Source organism: Chionomys nivalis, chromosome 17 (genome assembly GCF_950005125.1).
Source record: "Chionomys nivalis chromosome 17, mChiNiv1.1, whole genome shotgun sequence".
Classification (NCBI taxonomy): domain Eukaryota; kingdom Metazoa; phylum Chordata; class Mammalia; order Rodentia; family Cricetidae; genus Chionomys; species Chionomys nivalis.
In genome coordinates, this window is record NC_080102.1 from 15901444 (window position 1) to 15925155 (window position 23712).

At 43.1% G+C, this 23712-nt stretch overlaps 1 protein-coding gene across 1 annotated transcript; it reads left to right on the top strand.

Annotated features, from left to right (window-relative positions):
• The first annotated feature begins 828 nt into the window (after window positions 1-828).
• Window positions 829-8672, top strand: Ccn3 (cellular communication network factor 3). The gene is made up of 5 exons (XM_057791994.1): window positions 829-1215; window positions 1345-1570; window positions 2749-3000; window positions 4175-4389; window positions 7202-8672. The coding sequence occupies exons 1-5, from the start codon at window positions 1132-1134 to the stop codon at window positions 7496-7498; spliced, it is 1074 nt and encodes a 357-aa protein (XP_057647977.1). The 5' UTR covers window positions 829-1131; the 3' UTR covers window positions 7499-8672.
• The last annotated feature ends 15040 nt before the right edge of the window (window positions 8673-23712 follow it).

The window sequence follows — 23712 nt, forward strand, 5'->3', positions numbered from 1 at the left end:
AATAGCTGTCCTCAAGGGGGCATAGTTTTCTCAGGAGCAATGTTGAAGTGGAGGGGAGAGGACATGGACCTGTTTTAAACCTGTCACCTTTGATGGAGTAAAAGCAGCTCTTTCTGTCTCACAATGAACCAGTAAACCACAGCAGACCACCTGTTCTTTCCTTTCCTTTTTGCCGAGGAATACCAGGTTGGAGAGCTTTCAGCAATCAAGACAAGCAAAAGCCTTAATTCATCAGGGTGCTGAGTGGAACCCAGGGAGGCTTTCATAGAACCTTGGACTATTTGAACAGTTTTACATTGAATGCGATGAGGCAGGTGTTCCAAGATTTTTCCTCTACCAAGAAACATTCTCTCCCAACCCTCCGCCCTCTTTTTTTCTTTGAATTTCTTTGCTGTGTTTATTTCTACCGAACATGTAGAAAGTCTTAAGACTTTGCAAATCTTGGAATGATTACAATCAGAAGAATTTGACCATTTGGCCAAAAGCATCTCCTACTCTGACGAAGTGTGTGTGTGTGTGTGTGTGTCCTTTCCTCATCCCCATCAGCTCAACACATTTCAAAGGGTGCCCTAATAAACGGTGACAAACTTGCATGTGCTTCCCTTATGACTAAACGTCTGGGCCTCTGGCCAATCCCTGCCCTGCTCATATAGCCCCAAACTTCAGGCATCCAGGTCAAGAGCTCCTCCTTCGCAGCCCTAGTTCTCCAACAGCGTGACAGCGAGGGCGGGGGGAGTAGCGGTGTCTTCCTCCTTGGGGAAGGTGAAACAACTACACAGAGGAAGAGGGTGTTTCCTTCCCACGAGCTGTAGCTGGCTCTGGATCTTGGCCTGGGGGCTCCACCCTGCCCCTCCCGGTGCTCTGGGAAAAGTCCGTCGCCACACACAGGCACACGCAGCCGGGGCGCCACGCCCTAAGGAGAGCAGCCTTGGGGCCCATTGCCATGGCAACAGCGGAGCTCCTTCCACTTCTCCACCCAGCTGACTCCCCCCTACACCCCCCTTCCAGCGCAGCCAACCGGCTTGTGCGCGTCCCTGGAGCGCGCTATAAAACCTGCACGGGTGGCTCTTGCTGCTCAGCCTGACCTGAGTGAAGGGGCAGTCCCCATTTCCAGCCCGTGACAGCCTTAGCATGCGGAGGATGCAGATCGCGAGCTCCTTCCTGCGAAAGCGTTGCCTCTGCTTAGGCTTCTTGCTCTTCCACCTCTTAAATCAAGTAAGTGGTGCACATTTAAGATGCCCCTGGTTACTTGGCTCTCCTGGACTGCCCCTAATCGGTCCTGGGCTCTCTCTGCTTTAGTTTGTCCCCAATAACCGGGGTTCCTTTTCTTATCTCTCTTCCTAGGTATCTGCAACCCAGCGCTGCCCATCCTCGTGCCCGCTTCAGTGCCCCACTACACCGCCGACCTGCGCCCCTGGGGTGCGCTCGGTGCTAGATGGCTGCTCATGTTGTCTGGTGTGCGCCCGCCAGCGCGGAGAGAGCTGCTCCGAGCTGAAACCCTGCGACCAGAGCAGCGGCCTCTACTGTGACCGCAGCGCAGACCCCAGCAACCAGACTGGCATATGCATGGGTAATCCTGTCTGCCCCCGCCTGCTATCCCCTCCGTGGCCTGACCTCTCCTTGGGCAGCTAGGTGAAACTGTACCATCCCTTTGACCTCTTCTTCACTTTCCCATTGATAACTAAGAACATGTGTAGCGATACTACAGTACAGTAAGTGACATATATAGAGCGCCTACTGTACACCAGGCATCAGACTAAAAGAAACCTGCTCAGCACAGGTACATCAGGTGTCGCTTGGAGAGGGGACCAAAGCAGAGTTGAAGGGCCACTTCCGGGGGACCGCTTAGGATGATGGAAGCAGGGGCTTACTCATAGACTTACAGTTGCCCCTGACTGCAGCCCAGTATGTTTTCACACCTGTAATTATCCTACTGGAGCCAAAGCAATTCCTGTCTCCTGGGAGGACTATGTCACTCCTGTCTGGGGTGCAGTAAAATAAACCGCAGGCAGCTAGCCAATGCAGACTCATGAAAATTATCAATGGGAGGTCAATTTCCCACACAGTGCACGGCTGAAATCGGGGTTATCCCTACCTCCCTTGGTAAGAGTTTGAAGTAAGCCTTTTCTTTTTTTCCTCCAAGCTGCTGGTGACTTACTGGGCTTTAAGGCCAGGAACTCTTAATGCCCTTCCCAGTCTGACTGGTGAAGCTATTGGGTTTTAAATCCTAAACTACTACTGCAGAAGAAAACTCGGAGGCGGTTCTTGGGAAATAATCTTATCTTTGGAGATAGGGTCTCTGGAGTGTGACATCACCATTTGTTCTTGCCTTTGTTCTATCTTAGAAATGAAGTCATTTCGGGGTAGGAGATTTGAAAAGGAAGTAGAGACGTGTTAGAAACCTTCAGTTAGCCAGCACATGCGTAGTGGCACTGTCCAGAGTCCATCCCTTTGCTCATTCATAAGAACTAGGTGAAGAAAAAAAGACCTGGTGGGATTGTGTCTTATCCTTGCTCTGAAAGCATCTACAAGGACCTGTTCTCCTTGAGATTTATAAGCCTGTCATCTGAACTAAAAAAGGTACAACTTCTAACAATGTCCTACCAATCTTACACAGCTTTCCAGTTAAACTGTGCGCGCTCTCTCTCTCTCTCTCTCTCTCTCTCTCTCTCTCTCTCTCTCTCTCTCTCTCTCTCTCTCTCTCTCTCTCCTTCTTCTTCCTTCTGCCTTCCTTCCTGAATATTCCAGTTCTAGAGGGCGACAACTGTGTGTTCGATGGGGTCATTTACCGCAGCGGAGAGAAGTTTGAACCAAACTGTCAGTACCACTGTACCTGCAGAGATGGGCAGATTGGCTGCGTGCCCCGCTGCCAGCTGGATGTACTGCTGCCTGGTCCCGACTGCCCAGCTCCAAGAAAAGTTGCGGTGCCTGGGGAGTGCTGTGAAAAGTGGACCTGTGGCCCAAATGAGCAGGGGACACTGGGAGGCCTGGCCCTTCCAGGTGAGGATCTCCACAGTCATGGGGGTTTAGGGTAAACGTAGTCAGGAAAGAGGCATTGGCTCTGGGATTTGAGATGAGAAGTTGGCTTGCTTCTGGCCATTCCATTGTGAATGTCAGATCGCCCACGGAGATCAAATGCGTCATTTATTTAAGTCTGAGCTAGATTGCAGAAATATTCACACAGCTCCTCTTTTAAAGGGTCCCATTGAATCAGTCACTTTTGTTTCTTTTGTGCATTATTGGGTGGGTATCCTTTGGCCCTCTCTCTCCTGATTGACCTGGGAAAATCCCTTCTCTGGATTTTTGGTTTGGGTGGCTCTACTTAGTCATCAAAATTAAAATGTAGCATTGGGGAAATAGCTCAACTGGTAGAGCTATTGTGGGGTCCTTACTTGGATCCCCAAGACCCTTTATTAAAAAAAAAATCCCTTACCTGCAATCCTAATGCTGAGGAGGCAGAGATCTGTGGGTCACTTGAGTTCACTGGCCAGCTAGACTAGCCCAATTAATTAGCCCACGATTTCAGTGAATGCATTCCTGAGGAACAACAATTGAGCTAGACCTATGGCCTTTGAACACATGTGTATACATACAGATACATGTACAACTTCAAACACATGGCCCCCCACACACACACCTGAACATATACACAAAAAATTAAGTTGTTAGCATGACAACTTTCTTTTACTTTTTTTTTTTTTTTGGGGGGGGGTTTTCGAGACAGGGTTTCTCTGTGGTTTTGGAGCCTGTCCTGGAACTAGCTCTTGTAGACCAGGCTGGTCTCGAACTCACAGAGATCCGCCTGCCTCTGCCTCCCAAGTGCTGGGATTAAAGGCGTGCGCCACCACCGCCCGGCAGCATGACAACTTTCTGTGTACCAAGTCACATGTTGAAAACATTCAGCTTATGATGCTATATATGGTCCTATGTTCATAAAATTACTAAGTTCCTATGACAAATTGTCCTAAGTTTAGGGTTAAGTGAATAAAGATTTCTTGAAGTCCTGCATTGTGCCCTGCCTGTTAGGGGTTTGCAAATAGACCTAGTTCTGTGCTCTTCAAAACTGATCTATGTTAACTCCAGAATTAAAATCCACTGTCTAATGTATTCTAGGGGACAACACTTATTGATCCCCCACAGTTTGCTGAAATAACTGTATTTACCCTTTCGCTAGCCTACAGGCCAGAAGCCACCGTAGGGGTGGAAGTCTCTGACTCCAGTATCAACTGCATTGAGCAGACCACAGAGTGGAGCGCGTGTTCTAAGAGCTGTGGCATGGGCTTGTCCACCCGGGTCACCAATAGAAATCGCCAGTGTGAGATGGTGAAACAAAGTCGCCTCTGCATGGTTCGGCCTTGCGAACAAGAGCCCACACCATCAACAGACAAGGTAGGAGCCTAAAGGAGTCCTTATCGCATCTATAGCAACAGTCTCCCTGAAGCCTGGCCTTCAGAAAGCCACTGTCACACCTAGTGAAAAATCTGCTCCGGCTGAGCATTAACCCAGACAAAGGGTGTGGAACATCCTGAATCAAACCGTACTTTCTACCTTTCTTTTTTAATATACATAAGTGCCCCCTCCAAGCAACTTACAGCAGTTGTGCAAACAAAAGGGAAAGGGCACATCACTTTATCCAAAATAGGATGCTCGAGTAAATCCCATCCCATACCTGGAGGAAAAAGCAGCTCTCCTGTTGTCAAGTGGAGCTAATTTAGCAAGGTTATGTTTTTTAAATAATTCAAGTACAAGCCATAGGAAGGACCAAAATAGATTCTATGTGTGCTTTATTCGCCTTGAAATTTCCAGATCCTACTATGCACCCTGGAACATATTGTCTACACAATAAACAGCTATCAGTACATGCCTGAATGGGTGTCTGGGAATTATCAACAATATTTTTAAAAGCCTGGTAGAAATAATACATTTGCCAGAGTAAGGCAGCATGAGCCAAATGAAACAGCATACTTCTTTTCTTTTCTGGAGGAGGGGTGGAATATGTCAACACAGTGTGTTGATTCCGGGTATAAGGTGTGAAGATCAAGAGTCCTAATTGATTCCTGATGACATAACAGATCTTGTTGCAGAACTGGATTGGATAAATGTGATATAAGATTTAACCATTGCATAGATCCACATATCAGCCTGAGGCCTAAAGAGAACAGCCCCTAGAAATGCAAGCTCTGTGTATCTCTACTCTAAAGAATATCCTATAACATTTAAGGGGACATCACGAGACCTGTTTAGCTTGGCTTTAAATCCTTTCAACACGACCTAGCTAACTGTGTGGTGTTATTTATTTATTTTCAATTCTTTCCCCATAGAGTATGACCATTGAAAATATCTCTTGCTGGGTGGTGGTAGCACACACTGTTAATCCCAGCACCCAGGACACAGAGGCAGGAAGATCTCTGTGAGTTCAAGGCCAGCCTGGTCTATGTAGAGAGTTCTAGGAAAGTTGGGACTACATAAAAAGACCCTACCTCAAAAAGAAAAGAATGAAAAAGAAAAAAAGAGAAAAGAAAACATCTATCTTGAGGTCATCAGGATTAAATGAAATGAATTTGCAAAATGTTGGACACAGATTAACTATTCTGCTAATGTTATCCATCAAACACTTAAATTTTTTCCCTATTGCTAAAACAAGGGTTCATTGTGATCTCATTGGTTAAGTGGTTGTTCAGCTATATGATTTTAGAGACTTATTTCAACTTTATGTTCCTTCTGCAAATTTTGAAAGAATGCCTTTTCTCCAAAACTATACCATAGAAATGTACTTTCTGTCACTTTAGGAAACAGACATGTAGCTTCACCATGAATGTTTGCCCACAGAAGGATTCATACATTTACTTGCAAGCACACAACTTGCACAGCAAGGTTGTTCCCTCTGGCTCTAATGGTCATTGAGAAAAATATATCCTAAACAGTAAGAAAAAAAAAAGGAGAAACAGGAGCTTCAATATCTTCATGAACATAGTTTGTTATTAAAGAAGGCTTTTTTATACAGTTCTCCTAGAATTTGATCTTTTGTAGTGTTCCTTGGCACAATTGATGTCTCTTTGAACTTAACACACCTCATTTTATGTTGGGAAATAGTATACTTAAGGTGTTTATATAGTGGTCATACGTTACACGAGGTTTGGAAATGTGTTTGGAATCTTGTTTCTGAGATTTCTTACATCTATGACTGAGGCTCTTGTTGTGTCGTCGCCAGTTAAGCTGTAGCACCTTCCGATTTGTAGGTCTCGCGTCACGTGCACTAACTCTGGGAGAGGACCAGCAATTGTATTCTAGCAAACTGCCAAGGTGATGCTGCTGTGCATGAGGGTTTGAGAAGCACTGACAGCAGGGATTCCTAATCACCACCCCACACACCATGAGCCTCACCCAGGAAAGGGTGCAGAGGAGAACTGTGGCAAACTCAAAGTGGAGTAGAAAATAAAAGTCATTTGTCTGCTTATTTAATAAATCCTGGATGATTTATTTATCATTTGAACTGGTAGTGTATTGCATAAACTCCTCACCCAGTGCACTTTCATAGAAAGAATCTGAAATTTCACTGTCCTATAATTTCCAAGGTCATAATGTATTAGAAGGAATTGGTTTTGCATCAGACAAATTCCAATGTCTGGTACTTTCTGATCATTTCAGTCCTTTGAGACTCTGTTTTTCAAATAAAATTGGGTCAGTTGTGCAGTTATTTCTTATGTGAATGAATGTCGATGAAGTTAAATGAATTAATGCCTGAAAAGTTTCTGAAACATTAACAGGCTTTAATAATTGCCGCATTTACTCCCTCTCTCAATAACACAAAAGAATGCATTTAACTAAATAAAATAATGGCTTTAAATGAGAGAGATTCTTTCTTCTTCATGTTCATAGCCTCAACAACAAACAAGGATTCTGAATATTTAGTATTATGTTCAAATTCTAGGCAGAAAAGAAAATTAATGTAAGAGACAAATAAGAGCTGTCCAAAAGGCAGAGGACTGTCCAGAAATATTGGGTTGATGCGATTATTGGTTAAACGTTATCACGAGTTCCCAGGTACTCTGGGGAAGCAACTGATGTCAGCTGACAAGACTGTCCAAATAAAGTCAATGATTTGTTTACGAAGAGCACAGGTTGGGTGGGGGTGACTGCTAACATGGTCCTTAGGAACCACAGGATTTTCATTCAGCATCCTTCTTTTTCTCTTTCTCAGAAAGGGAAAAAGTGTCTCCGCACCAAGAAGTCTCTGAAAGCCATCCACCTTCAGTACAAGAACTGCACCAGCCTACATACCTACAAACCCAGGTTCTGTGGGGTCTGCAGCGATGGCCGGTGCTGTACCCCCCACAACACCAAAACCATCCAAGTGCAGTTTCAGTGCTCCCCAGAGCAAACCATCAAGAAGCCAGTCATGGTCATTGGGACCTGCACCTGCCACTCCAACTGCCCTCAGAACAATGAGGCCTTCCTCCAGGAGCTGGAGCTGAAGACCAGCAGGGGAGAAATGTGACCGGTGTCAAAGCAAGCACCTGGGTGGAAGCATAATGTTGCTGCTGCATGGTCCAGCATCACCTGCATATAAGAAACACAGTGAAGAAGTGTCCCGTCTATGCTTCTGTGGTCATGTGAGGTCATCTGTATGTGTCTTTTTTGAACAAAGGGGGTTCCAAATGTATTCTTGGAATCGAGGTAAGCTCAGGAGATGACTTAAGAGTAACTTGCTTTCCTGTGCTGTTTATTACCAGTGTAAATTTGTCAGATAGATGGTTAAATATGTAGAGCGTGTCACGTTGCACTTACTTTCTGTGCATCAGTTCAATTCCAACAAACATCACAGAAACGAACGACACAGTGATATCTAAGATCACATTGAACATGTACATATCTATCACTGCATACTGAGGTTGACTTGAGGGATCTCTACTGAGCTCCTTGGGATTGCTCAACTCTGCACTCCCACATCTAAGATCAAAGGAAGCATTCAGCTCTTGAGCATAAGGTTCAGAGACTGATTCTCTCCTTAATGGTAGAAAACGTGCTGTATCTACAGCAGTGGAATGCCTGTTCACTAAGTGGGACTAGTGCCAAGGACTTCCTCCATTGCAGACAAACTGACTCCTTTCCAATTGAAAGAAGCTGAACCAAAACCTCCCAATGAAGAGATGACGGGACCTCTCAGCCCATCACTTGTTTCCTGAAGGCTGCTGAGGCTCACTCCATCGTGATTCAGCAGGGATTCTCTCATACTCAAACAGTACAGTGAGGACCAAGCCACCTAATTATGATCTCTAATGACTTTCAAATGTGCTTTTAGAGCCATTTAGAGAAGGGAGGACAGAATCCACAGATTTTATGAATGTTTAAAGTTATTGAAGACCTGCTTAAAATAAAACCTTTGGTCATAGTTAGGAAAACACAGGATATACATATGTACATATGTGTGTCTGATAGATGAAGATCATAAAACGTGCTGCAATTTGTGCATTCCTCTAATGCCGCCACACGCATTTTGTCCTTCAAGTGTTTGTAAGAATATAAATTATACATTTTTGTAAGATACTCTTTTTAATTTCTCTAGTTGTCAGACACAGCTTTCGAAGAGACGGTGTTATCAGTGCGTGACTCTGATATCAGGTTCGTGTGACAAGTTTAATGGTGTTTATTGAAAATAAAATCCGTGAATGAAAGCGTACATCACTCAGTAGCATCTATTGAAAGCAAAATTGGATGATTTGTGATGAGCTCATAACTCTTTATCAGGAGGAAATGAAAGACAACTTTTACTGTGTTCAATGGTCTCCATTACCAAGGTCTCAAATATGCTTCGTGCCATTTACTCGGGCGCTATCTTCAACCCCAATCATTGTCCGCAAGCCCCGCCCCACATCCTTATACACTGAGTCTGAAGATAAATATTCACTTCTCTGACTCCCTTATCAAGATAAACGACATCCCAGCCTCCATCCCCATCACCCAGGTGAAACCATGACAAGTTTGCACCTGCCACAGCCAATCTTTCTTCGATTGGTTGCGTAGGTAACAACTATCTACAAAGCATATGTGTTATATTGGCTGTTATGAATAATTCAAAGGTGCCAGCTATAAAGGGGGTGTGTATATGTTCTATGCAAATACTACTGTTCTGGATGAGGAAGGCCTTAAACATCTGTGGATTATGGTTTCCATGGGAGACTCTAGACTGGGACTCTCAGGGATACTGAAAGGCACCTGTATTTCCAGGGTGATGCAAAGAGGGAGCAAGCCCAGAGATGCCATCTGGGTGTAAAAGAGTCAAGCCACAGCTAATAAGAGATTTTATAGTTTGAAGTTTCTGGCTGCTGCAGTGTGAACCCATAGTTCTTCCATATTTAAAAAAAAAATGAACTTTTTTCAACTCCACTTCCTCAAACTGGAGTAGCCTCCTTCCCATCCATCTTTACAGTTAGTTTGTGTTCGCCTTCAAAATAAACTGGAAAGCAAATCGGACTTCTAGGAGTCAGTTCACAGACTAGAAAGGCCATCTAACACGCATTGCATTGCTACGTTGCATTTCTGCCTAAGGACTTCACTTCCATTATGTCATTTAATTTGCATAGAAGCATGAACTCAGTCCTCTTCATGTCCTCTGGTTATTCATGAAAAGCATGTTTTAAAAAACAGAAAGTTAGAAGAAAGGGCCATGGGAAAACCTCAGAGTGAGCCTGCTACACACACATAGGGCTCTGAGGCCGGATCCCCAGCACCTGTGAAAAGCTAGGTGTGGCAATGCGCACCTGTGTGCTGAGCACTGGTGGAAAAGCGGGGAGACAGAATGATCCCTGAGATTCACTGGCCAGACAGCCAAGCTAGAACATCAAGATCCAGTTTAGCAAGAGACCCAGTATCAAAAACGTAAGGTGGAAAGGAAAAGGGGAAGACATACGACATTGGTTTCTGACCTACACTCTCTTTCTCACACACACACAAATACACACACACATACACTCACACGTTCAAACCTTCACACACACACATACAAATACATACACACACACTCAAACCTTCACACACATACACTCACACATGCACATCTACACATACACTCACCTATACATACATACACACATACACTGTTTAAAAAAAATGGATAATTGTAGGCAAATTTTTCTTCTTTGTACTGTGCTTAAAGCTCCTGAATGAGTCCCACCAGGATTATCTCCTTTGGAGTCCTTTAAGTCCATGCTCTTCATCATGAGTTCCAAGAGCATAGATTTAACTAGATAAATCATAATGTATCAATTTTGAGGAAAAACAAAGGATTCTTTAAAATAAGAATGAAAAATAAGATAAAGCACACACATCCAATGTATTCACTATAAGAAAAGGAATGTGTTACTGTTTGGTTTGAAGATATCTGAGAACCTGGTGATGGTACACACTTGTAAGTCTGGTGGAGGATCACAAATTCAAGGACAGTTGGTGTTATAACAAGACTTTATCTTAAAACAACATCTGTGAACATCAACCAAAGGAGATCTAGGAGAGAAGGTACAGCATAATATTACGAGTATAACAAAGATTAGTGTTAATGCTGTTTGCAATTTTTATGACTGTCAACATTCTTCAAACTGAGGGTGTGCCCTATTGTTGTAACTAGAAAAAAAAAAAAAACATGGCTGGATGGAGATGTCCCTTCTAGCCAGCCTCTAACGACCGCTTCATATAGAGTTAAGCTGTCCCTTCGGGAGTCAGAGACAGCTGCTAACAAATGCATTTTTTTTTCTCATCTAATGAATGTTTCGTTTGCTTCTGTGCGCCTAGCACTGCTTTAAATCCTGGGAAGGCAACTGAAGATGAAACAAGGACCGAATTAAATAGGCTACCCTTTCTTTTTGGCATTTACAGGAAAAGCTAGTACAAAAGACAGTGAGCATAGATAAATCCTTGGTAGTGGATACATACGTCCTACAGTCAAAACAGTGGCTAATTCATCTTGAGGTAGAGAAGGGTTCTTATTGCTGCAATGAAACAGCACGGCCAAAAAGCAAGCTGAGGAGGAAAGGGTTTATTTGGCTTACATTTCCACATCACAGTTGATTAGAGGAAGCCAGGACAGAAGCTCAAATAGAACAGGAACCTGGAGGCAGAAACTGATACAGAGGCCATGGAGAAGTGCTGTTTGCTGTTCTATTCCTTATGGCTTGCTCAACCCACTTTCTCTTTTTTTATTTTATTTAAATAACATTTTTTCATTTATTTTATATACTGATCGCCGTTTTCTCTCCCTCCGTTCTTCCTGCCCCCACCCCTGCCGCCCTTCCCATCTACCCTCCTCCCCTTCTACTCCTCCTCAGTCTCCATTCAGAAAAGGGCAGGCCTCCTGTGGTCACCCCACTTTCTTATAGAACCCGAGACTGCCAGCCTGGGGGTGGCACCGTTCACAAGGGGTTGGGCCCTCCCCTGTCAATCACTAAGTCAGAAATGTTTTACAGGCCTGCCTACTGCCAAATCTTTTGGAGACATTTTCCCAGTTGAGGTTCCCTCTTCTCAGACGACATCAGCTTGTGTCAAGTTGACATAAAACTATCCAGCACAGATAGCCAATGACTACTCTCCAGCTGTTCCTGAAGAATTGGCATTTTGTCTAAATAACAAAGGAAAAGAGAATGGACCCTACAGTCAAAATAACCACTAATGCAAATGGAGAGAAAAAAGGAGGGGGGAGGAGGGATGAAGAGAGAAGTGGGGGGAGCTAGAAGCATGAGGGAAGGTGCCTGTGGCTTCATGCAGTGCAAGCATCCCATGAGGAGCAGCTGGACAAAGTCCTTGCAGGGCATGGGATTGGCACTTGTCACGATTACCGAAGTTCTACCACTGTTTTGCGACTGATTCTTCATACTCAGTTACACACACACACTGAGCGGATTAGCCTTTGCTTTATCTCCCCAAGCATCTTACACACAGCATCCCTCCTTGTACGCCTGTGAATGAGTCAATAACTTATGAATGGTTTCTGTACCCACAAAAAAACAGGATGGGCTTTTCATTTTTTTATGAAGATAATTCAGTCTTTAATGTTTTACCATGAGTGTTAAGTTGTATGGTAAATTTTAACAAAGATAAATTTTCATTATTTTTTTCTAAAAGTAGCGCTAAGAAAATTTCAGAGCTGAAACTAAAGTTTGTCAGTCTCATATACTCGATGTGTAAAGAGACATTAAAAGTAAAATGAGGAAAAAAAATGCAAGATTAATTCTCAAGAAAATAGTGAAGCAGCAGCAGTTCACATCTTACCTGGAATCAGGAACTTACATTTTGCCTTGTTTTGGAAATATTTTATAGGTGTTATCTGTTTCTCAGTGGTGAGAGTCTCCTGTTTTCCCCAAGACTGTTCTCATATGAGTCTACTCGGTGGAGATGATGGCAGTTAGGGCTGAATTTCGGCCCTGAACTAAAGTCTGTCCTTAAAACATTAGAAGCTAATCCTCACCCGTACTCCACAGCGCATGCCGAGAAAATACTACTTCACTAATTAGTTCATTAATTTATTCTGCAAGCATTTGCTAAGAATCTCCTAGGTCCTGGGTGTACTGCTAGGGATGCAGGAATAAGATGCTGTCCATACGAAATTCACAGCCCACAGGATGGGCTTTTTAATAAAGGCCAGACTTCTAGACTTTCGTTATTATTATCACTGTCTCTCACTCTCCAAGACACACAAACACCCCCTTACCCGTGCATTCCTGAGATTATCATTAAAGGTTAGAAAAATGGGATCTGACGTATGAATTTTTGTAAAGTTCAAAATGTTCTTGTAACGTAGAAGAGGAACCAACACTGACTGAGCCGAGTCTGGGGCCACAGGCAGCGCTGGCTTGGGATGGAGTCAAGCCTGGCTTTGAACACCAGAGTCATTCTTTCCCATCTCTGACATGAGGCAGTTTGTGCCCGAATCTCCGTGAGACCATACTCTCGTGGGTGAAGAACTGCTTTGCTTTGTCCTCAGCTGAGATGGTCCTGGAAATTCAAGGACTGTCCTTTGTAAACTCAGACCGGTCTCAGACAAAGCAGATCAAGACAGTCACTCTACGTAGGAACTACAGAGTTAAGACAGTACGTGCTCAAACAGTTGATCGTGCCTGTCACATAGCAGGCTTGGAAATGATAACTGGTATTATAAAATACACAGTCCTTTTTTATATATAGTTAATGTACATGTAGACTATTGAGCTGTGTGCGTGTGTGTGTGTGTGCATGTGTGTGTGTGTTCAGATGTATCTGAATGTGTGTGAGAGGCCAGATCAATGCTATGTGTCTTCCTCAATTGCTCTTCACCCTATTTTCGGGGAAAGGGTCTTTCACTGAACCTGGAGCTCATTGACTTAGCTAATCTGGCTACCCAGCAAACCCCAAGGCCCCTCCTATCCCCCACTATCCAGCATGGGGATTACAGCATGCCCTGCCACACTCCACTTTCCGCATGGGCCTGGGGATTCAAACTCAGGTCCTCATGCTTATACAGCAAGTGCTTGACCAGCTGAGCCATATTCCCCAGACCCTGTGGAGCTCAGTTTTGTAATGAAAGAGAAAGGGATCCCAAAAGCTGAATGACCTATTAAGGACAGACTGCATGAGAGGGATTCAAACTCAGGGTCTGCTTAAGCCCGGAGCCAAAACTCTTTCCTTTCAAGATTGCCACGGCCACTGAGGCCAAGGATATTTTCAGCAACCAAAACAATTCCAAGAGCTCTCATTTTCTGAGTTGTTTTCCCAAACCATAAATGTTCTCTTTTCAGAACAGCATTGCAAAGTAGTGACAGCGTGAGGTCACTCCGTGAGTGTGGAACTTTGAAAGCCCTCGCTCGCCCGAGCTGTGATAAGGCACATTTCATTGAGAACTATCAGCAGGGTTTATTTCAGGAATTCTCTTTCCCACACAAGGATTCAATTAACGAGTGAGGCAAGGATACCCTTGACTAGACTAGGAGACAATTTGTCATTCGCAAAGCTCTACTTGATGAAATTCTCAATGAAGTTTTCGATAAAGATTTCTGGGAAATATTAGGTTCCGCTCTAACGCGCTTTCTTGTAGGTACGCATTGTCATGCTTCTGAATGGAACCTATGCCAGAATGCTCGCTATCAGAAGTCAAGTCATCAAATCAGTATGTTCTTCTTGGCTGAGTGCTACCGAGCTTCGGCTGAGGATGCTTTATCGTTAGACATGTGTTCGTGTTCAGCTCATCTCACGAGCCTTACAGGCGATGCTACGCTGGCTGAACCACAGAGGGTTCACGAAACTCAGTTGTCATTTCAATAACACTGCTGGCATTTGCCCTGCTACGGATAATGAAGAATTCTCCGCCGTCTTTCAGCTGGGGATGTCAATTACTGATCCTTTAAGCCAGCTGTTCCTGGGATAATCAGGATGTGAAAACTGCAAGGTTGGCAATGTTGACCTACTCTCCCTGACGGGTGTGCTTCTCTTTTGAACTGATGTCAGTTCAAGAAAGTCCACATTCAATGTGCAGTTCCAGCCTATTCCAAGGCTTCTCCATTAGAAGAAGCTTAGAAATAAACATTTTGTGATTCAGGAAGAAGATGTTACTTGGAGTTATGTTTTATTAGCAAAATCTAAGAAGCAGGCTCCGCTTGTAGCATTTCAGAAGTTTGGGAGAGATTACAAAGCTATTAACTTGGATTAAATATGGGTCATTGTGCTCCAGACTGACCCAGATTGTCCTAATGAAGCAAAGCCTCCCAGTAGGGCCTTGCAGGGTATTGGCATAGGAAGGTCCTTGTAAGAGGTTCTAGTTTCTATGAAATTTCAACAGTGAAGATCTCTCTTCATTTGTATAAGACAGCATACAAGGAAGAGGACAAAAAAATTGCAAAAATCTCCCAGATTCTATCTCATGTTTCTTTAAGCTGTCTTATATTTACTTTACCTAAGACAAGTTCTTGACCAGCTCACTTTTGTACCTAGCTAAACTAACAACCCCTCTTTTTTAAAAAAAAAATTGTAAATTATTTACACACATACTACAACACAAAGAATGACCCACAGAAGTTAGTTCTTTCCACCACATGGGGTAAAAATCAGGTCATCAACTTCAACAAGAGCTCTTATCTCGTGAGTCCTCTCACTGACCCCAGTCCTTTCCTTGTGTCCAACTGTTTCTTATGACAGTTATCCTTGTTACCACTTCCACATTTGTCTCTCGCTAGACTTCAGTTCGTGATTGCAGGGGCCACACATGGTTTTTCTCTCCACTGTTTTACATGATACTTCTCAGCCTGTTCCAGAGCAATGCATTATACGGCAGAATATGTGGAGCCTCTGCCATTTGAAATCTCACATTAAAAAAAAAATAAATAAAATAAAAAAACGTAGAATTCAGGTCAAAGTTTATGAAGCATGTAACTTTCTCTTTAAAATTCAAGCAATTGTAATTTCTCTGTAGCATGCTTTAGCTTTTTTAAAAAAATGTGAAAACAATCTCTAACATTTTTCTTGTCCTGAGTATGCAAACTCTTCTACCAAAATCTCCAAATGACATCAATGCTTTTTAAAAATGTACCGTGTTTACACTGAAACCTCACCCATCCTCGTTTGTACCTCATAATGTCAAATCAGTCCTGATAATACTAGCAACAGTTCCCAAAGGTTACACTACAGATATTGCTGATCTTAAGATGAACTGAAATCCACATATCAAAAGGAAATTTTTAAATTCTATCAATGGAAAAAAGAACTCCTTGTTCTTTGCAAGACTTGGGTGTCCTCTTTCTAATACAAAGCAAAAAATTCGGTGTTTATTTCAAAATTCCTGAAATTAAGAAATAAAATGGAAAAGCATAGAAGAGGAGGTGAGGAAAGACTATGGGGAAAGGGCAGAAGGAAAAAGAAACTAGTTATCAAGTACTATGTCAGACTGGTGCTACAGCCTCACAAAACTGCAGTTAAGGAAAATCGTGTTTTAAAAATATAAACAGCTTGTACAAGGTTGTAAATATATTATATAGTGAAGTCAAGATTTGCATCTTAAATGGGTGATGGGTGAGGTTTCTGCATCTTAAAATGTGCACATTCAATCTGAAGGAAGGAAAGGAACCAGAGAGGGAAACAACTGACATGGAAGAAGCCAGTGGGGTGGGGGGGTGAGGGTAGAGAAAGTATAATGGTATATGTATGGAAATGCCATGGTGAAATCGATTCATCTGTGTGGTAATGTAAAAAAGAGAAAATAAATAAATCATATTTGTGACTGGATCCTTCTGCCTCACTTTCTCTGTCTTGGACTGTATGGACTTCAGTTCGCAGAAGCAAACATTGGGTGCTGGGAACTACAACAAGAATGACTGCCACAGAACTTGAAGGATTCGTGCTCTACCTAGTGATCCCCACCGAAGGAAGCTCCGCAACCAGAGGCAGTGGAGGTCACACCGAGCCCTTTGGCAGGGAAAAGTGTTGTCTTTTGGTGAAAATTACTGGAATGGGGGGAGAAGTCGATATTGCCACCCATGATGCCTGTATAGTTAAATGACTTTTTCCTTCATCTTTGATTTCCATGACCAAATTCCTTTGTCATTTTAACCTTTCTTCTCCCAGTTGCCACTTGAACTATGATCATGGGAGTAGACCCCTTCAAGCTGAGACCTGGAAGGTCACTCTGAGGCAGGTCAGCCCCTGTAAACCAGCCTCTCATATGAGGCTCTCTTGGATGCCAGTTTCCAGTGTGACACAAGGTTATCTACTTGAAAGGCTAACCCCTCCTACCTTCTAAATACATGCCTGGAAGATTCCAGAAAGAGTGCCTGGAAAGAGGAGCTTCAGATGATTCCCTTCACTAATAAAGGGAAAATTCTAATTCCAAACAAGTTCAATGGTCCATGCAGAGGCCTCACTAATGGCTCCTTTTCCCTTTGGCCAAGATGGCTCCAGTCTTACTGTGACCACACCCTCCATGTTGCCATGGTTTCCACCTGGAGTGCCCTCCTTCCTCTGGTGTTGCTTTTTGAAATCTTGTCTTTTATTTAGTACCAACAATGAAACACTCTCTACTGAGAGTCTCACCATCCCCAACACAAGCCAACAAAGGCAAAGTCATGATCTGAGAATCAATTAGAGAACATTGTGCTTGCAGTCTGAAAACCAAACCATGTCAAGGTGGCCTGTTGTTAGAGCGTCTACGACCACAAACAAAAACATTCAGTTCAGCAACTTCTGTGGCCCCAAACCTGTTAAGACTTATGACATATTAATATACTTATAACTACTGTGCTTTCTGATTTTCCCTCACTACGCTCTACCAAGGTAAGAATTATTGTCCTAATTACAGATAAGACTAGAAAGAGATTCACACCCATAGTACTTGGCTCTACTGCCATCCCACCTCTGTCTTCTTCAGGTACACACTTATCTGGATCACTATACTATCACAATAATTTTCCAGTTTAAAAAAAAAAAAAACATCAAAATGGCATCCTGATGCATTCTGGCCTCTCAAAGCACAGCATAAACGCTTATAGTAAGAGTATTCATTAAAACTGGATTTACGGCATCTCCAGAAATGACAGAGGCTGTAAAAAGTCACTATTGTATTACTCATCAACAAATTTGACTTGTTATTTTTATAGGACCGCTTGCTTTGTCAGAGCGCCCAACGGGAGATATCAAGGTGTATCATAGATAAAAAGATTTAAAGACAGATTTATTAAATTAGTCAAGCCAGTTGAGAAATGGGTCATTATGGCCAAACAACTTCTGGAAGCCCAAGTTATTAATTAGTTAACAATTCCCATTGAATATACTAAGAATAATCACTCCATTTATTAGAGCCTCAGTGGCATTTTTAAAATCAATCTACAATGTTTGTACAGGAAGGCTTGAGTTGCTATTTATCACTTTCACTCACCAAATCTTGGGATTATCTAAGATCTTACAGTGGGGGCCTCTTGTCATCTTAGAGTGGCCATCACATTGCATTGCACTGTTGGCCACAGATTCTTTGGCAAAAGAGTAGAACTTTAGGTCAATGTAGGCCACTTAATACAATAGATCACTCCAAGTTAGGACAAAACAGCAAGTGTTGCTTTATGCCCTTGAAATTTTTTTGGTTTTATAAAACAAAGAGATTTATTATGTCATGTCCACAAACGTGTGCAAATTATGTGTTCATACCCATACCACCGCTTTTTCTTATGCATTTTCCTGATTATCTTTTTCCACATTCTTACTAATTTCGTTTTTACTGTCATGTCTTTTCATCCCCGCTGGTCTCTACTTGAGGAACAGAATCTGTCATGCCCTTCTTTGTGAGCCTGGCTTATTTCATTTGCTGGGATAATAGCCATGTCCACCCATTTCTTTGAAAAAGACACAATGTCTTTTTTCCTGACTTAATATTTGTTTTCTTGGTTTTTCCAAACAGCCTCAGTATGTAGCACTGGTTAGCTTCAAACTTGTGATCCTCCTGCCTCTCAGCCTCCCAAGTGTGCTAAAATTACAGACACTTGTATCCCTTTGTTCTTTTGCTAAGTTTTCATTCTTCTTAATAAATAAAACTCTATCGTGTGTATATACATATATTATATATGTGTATAGTATATAAATCATATATATATACATGTAATATATCATAGTTTCTTCATCCATTCTTCTACTGGTGGGCACTCAAGTGATCAATAATCTGGGAATAATAAATGGTAACACAATAAAAACAGATATACACTTATCTCTAAAGTGACATTAATTCTTTTGGAGGCAGACCCAGAAATGCTGCAGTTGGATTGTATAGAATTTTCATTTTTAATTGTTTTGAGGACTTTCCATGGAGACTTTCCTGGTCATCTAATTTGCAGGCTCATCGGCTGTTCATAAGAAGTTCTTTTTTCCCCATCCTTGCCTGGATTTGTCACTTCTTTATCATAATGGGCAGTTAGTCTGGCTATGGCAAGATAAAAATCACAATACGCTTTTGATTTGCCTTTCCCTTGTAGCTAAATATGCTGAACAGTTTTTGACATTCTTACTGGGCATTTGCCATCTCTTCCTTAGCAAACTGTATGATTCATACAATCTGTGAACTTGAAGGAACTCATGCATAAGTTCATCTGAACCGTCAGCCCTGTTTCCCACAAATGACTTAACCTGCAATTATCTTACTTTCCCAAATTAAAAAACAAAAAGGCATCCTTTTGGTTTTGTGGCACTGGCCCTTTTCTAGAAAGTTCTTCAGTGTCCATTATGGAACTTTAAAAAGACGATCACCATTCACTTGACCTCAGTCAAACACCATATACTGGGAATATCTCATTACACAGCACACTTCTACAAAGCCTGTAAATCAGAGCCCATTTTGCAGATGATTGACCTCCCCAAGACAAACCAAGAAATGGGAGTGATCTTCTTATTTCCTATAAACCGTGCCTGGCTCCAGTTTATCCTCAGTATCAGAGGGAAACTGATGGTATTCGGATGAGCTCATTGAAACATGTCAGATTCTTTCCACAAAGATTAATTAGGATGTGTCAGCTGTGCTGGTGGCAGAGCTATCTTGTTGAAGGACTTCGAGAAGTAATATACAAAGCAGAACTACAACTTCTTGATCTTTAACATGACATGCAGAAAAATCAATATTTCCAGCTCCTTTGGGAGTTACAGTTTAGCATGCTGCTTACGAATCGTCATAATGACCTCAGCCAGCCCCTCCCGTCCAGTGGGGAAAATGGAATTTCTCAGCCTCTCAAAAGAGACTCCAAATCTGGGCAGTCTTCGGGGCCAGCGGACAGGTTGATGGTTTTCTAGAAGACAAATGTCAGATGTAGGATTTTCCTAGATGCCATGCCATAATCAGTTCCATGCGCTCCACACTCACAGAGCCAAGCTTACTCGCTGGAGACACCCAGAGACAGCAACGTTTGGGCATGCTCAGAGGCCAGCCTGAAAGATGCTTCGCTATCCAGAACACAAGCATTCCATGAAGATGAGGACCTTCTAATTTTATCAGTATTTTTTTATTTCTGGCCTATATATGTTTGTGTATGTATGTTTGTGTTTGTGAGTGTGCAAGCGAAAGCCAGAGGTTGACACTATTGCTGTCTTCTCTCACACTTCAAGCTATTTCTCAGGATAGGGTCTTTGCTGAACCTTGAGCTTATTGGTTTGGCTAGACTGACTGTCCATCAGGTTTCTGAGATCCTCAAGACTTAACTTACTCAGGACTGGTATAAAGGGGCTTACTGCAAAACTTGGCATTTTCACAAGGGTGCTGTGGATCAAATCCAGGTCATCAAGTCTATGTAGCAAGCATTTTACCAATTGAGCTATCTCCTAATTCTAATTCCTGACATTTTTAATCTTGGAGGAAAACATCCCTAATGTTAGTCAAATATCCACCATTGGCATCTGAAGCGTTAGTTCTAACTGAGGATCACCCCAAAAGGACAGAAGTCTTGCTACTTCATGCTTCTCAGAGATGATTCTGCTCCCAAACTGTCGTTTGGTTCTGTCTGGAGACACTTTGGATCATAACAGTGTAGAAGAAGCTGTCACTGGCATCAGTGGGCAGAGACCAGATCTGATTCTCAATGTCTTTTCACGGAAAGAAACTATCTATCCCCAAAATGTTCACAGTGTCACTGCTGAGAACCTCAAACTAGCATAATGGTAAAAGACTAAGTTTCCTCAATGGTAAAAGCTCAAGTGTAATGGATAAAAACTGTTTTCCCACTGTGTCACAGGAAACAAAGACTAAAACAAATACATTATTCTAATAGCGAACAATAAGAAATCTCTGAGTCTCTGCCCACAGCATCTCTCTGGAGCAGGCAGACAGACAAACAGATATGCATCACTGTTTGGTCTGACACTGATCTTACGCAGGTCTGGAATGCCATCAGACTTAGAGAGTGGTAGAGATTCCATGAGGATACTTTATTGCCCGAGGACATTTGTACCATGTTGGGTGAGTTTGGGGGGATTATTTTGTTTTGTTTGTTTTAGTTGTGGGTGTTTGGACAGTATTGAGACAATTAAAGGCTATGGGGACTTGTAACGTCAGACTAACTACATTTTGCATTAAGAGCTGGCCACGTGCCTGTGTGGATGTAAGGTGGGGTACATTACTTTAAATGAGGACCGTCTCCTATAGGTGCATGGGCTTTAGCATCCCCCTGCTGGTGGTACTGCCAGGGGGCCGGGGGGGGGGGGGGGATGGTGGTGCGGCGGGGGAGGGGGGATGGTGGTGTGGCGGGGGAGGGGGGATGGTGGCGCCTTTAGGCAGTAGAGTTACACTGGAGGAGGAATGTCCCCTCACTTCCAGTTTCCTCTCTGCTTCTTGTTGGCAGTTCGGATGTGATCTCTCAGGTTCCTGCTCCTTCCACACGTTATCATGCCATGGTGGGCTCGATCCCTCTGAAACCATAAACCAAAATAAACTACTTGATCTATAAGTTGCTTTTGATTGTGGCATGTTACCACAGCAAGAGAGAAGTGACTGATACATGCTCCATCCTATGGTTGAAGGCAAAAAGACATAAAGGTAGTAACTCATTCATGAAAGTAATCATGCTTGAGAGAGAAGGACTGATTGACCTTGGAGGTCAGGATGGTGCCTGTGTATCCCTGCCTTATGAAGATCCTCCACCAACCCCTGGTACAACTGGTGAAAAGCAGAATCCTTGAGAGGAAAAATGACCTCATGGAAGCGACTCAACAGGAAAAGTGGATAACCGTATTCAGAGGATCAGAGCCTGTGAAGACCACAGCCCCTAATACTCCTAGTCCCGACTCCCACACTGACCTGCGCAATCCAAACATGAGGGACTTTGGATCGGATGCTCCCTTGACAAAGTCTTGGATTGAGGAGGAAGCTAACAGAGAGGGAGATCTGAGAACCTGAGACGCAACCCTGGCTGACTCTCCTTGGAAGGGAAGGCTAGACTCAGCCAGGGAGAAGGCTTGCTCGACAATAGCTCTGCAGTCAGCACCAAGGGGGAAGGAAGGATGAGGGGACAGCCTCGCTCTTCCTCCCTGAGAACTGGTCCTTCCCTTCTTCACAGCTATCATTTTCCTGCAGACCTCTCCTAGGTCTTGGCTTACTCCAAACGTCAGACATGAGAGTAAAAAGATGCGCAATGAGGTAAGAAAAGATGTCACCACTTTATATAGCTTTCCCTCACCCCAAACTGTCCTGTAGTTTCCCCAAAGCCAGTGCTTCTGGGTTCTTCCCACCTCAAATGAGGTAGTACTCCAGATGCCCAGCCTCTTTGCATCCTTTTAGGGAACAGGGCGCAGGACAAATAACAACGGAAGAAAAGACATACCGCAGGAACCAGGCATGTGGCAAAATCAGACAGACCAAACATTCACATGATCTTACTATCACCACTATAGTTGAGAAAAGTAAGTTCCAGACACAACTGAGCAAAAGAATTGATACAAAAAAAAAAAAAATCCCTCTTGTGATGCGCTGTAGCTGACTTAAGAATCCCCAAGTCCCCAAAGTGTGAAGTTCAAGAAAAATGGAAAGAAGGAGATGGAGGCGGAGACAAACATCAGCTGTGACTCCCCCTAAGCCACAGTGGAAGAGGGGCCTCCAGACATGTTTTTTCATTCATTTTCTCTCTCTGTATCTCTCCTATGTGAGAAACATGGCAAGCGCAGTTGGCGCCTATATTATTCCCTGGCCAATACTTTACCCCGGTTGCCTTAGCAACTGTCAATATTTGTCGGGTATGTCACAGCCCCAGTTGGCTGATGTCTGCTTCAACATTTGCTGTTGTGAAATTTAGGGAAGAGAGACACCCAGTGGCAGAAGTTCACTGAGATGGTCAAAACCATGCTATTTTTTTTTTTTTAATTTTCACTGGAGAGATTTTTAGCCGTTTAGAAGTCTAATCCTCTTGCCATGATCAATAATCCACACAGTAAAAGTTCTGAAAGCACAGAAGCATAAGGACACGAGTAAACGCACTAATCTTCTCTATAAACACCTAACAGTAAGCATTTTAGACTCTGTAGCTCAGATGATCTCTATTGAAACTACTCAGTTCTCCTGTTCCCATCAAAACCAGCATTAGAACTTATGCCAACAAGCATGGTGGGCCCCAATAACATATTTATGTGTGCAGATGTTCACATGTGTGTGCATAGCCATGTGGAGCCTAGAGGACATTTTTAGATGTTGTTCCTTGTGTGTACTGCCATTTTTTTTTTTTTTTTTTTACAAAACCTCCTATTAGTCTGCCACTAGCCAAGAAGTCTGGTCTGGCCTGATTAGCGAGTCCCAGAGATCTACCAGGCCCCATCATTTCAGCACTGAGATTATAAATTCAAGCTCTCACGTGTGACTCTTAAAGGAACAGATTCTGGAGATCAAACTGAGGATTCGTGCTTGCTAGGCCAGCCCTTTACCAACCAAGCCATCTTCTCAGGCCGCAGTAAAATCTTAATCTACAGAACCAGGAAGTGGACCAGATTGCTTCCATAAGCCGTGGTTTCCAAACCTTGCAGGAGACAGCTGAGTCTCTGTTCTTTCAACCTGCGTGCGCAACTGTGTCCTTTGCAGTGCCCACTTTTCACGACAGTTGGGAACATCACTAAGAAAACACAGGACATCAGCATCCTGCTTGTAACCCGTCATTGTTAAACTTGTCCCAGGCACTGTGCTAAGGACCCCGGTAACAACACCACGCCAGCAGGCTTCTCCCTTGCTGATGTTGCAGCTTCTCAGACCCAGCT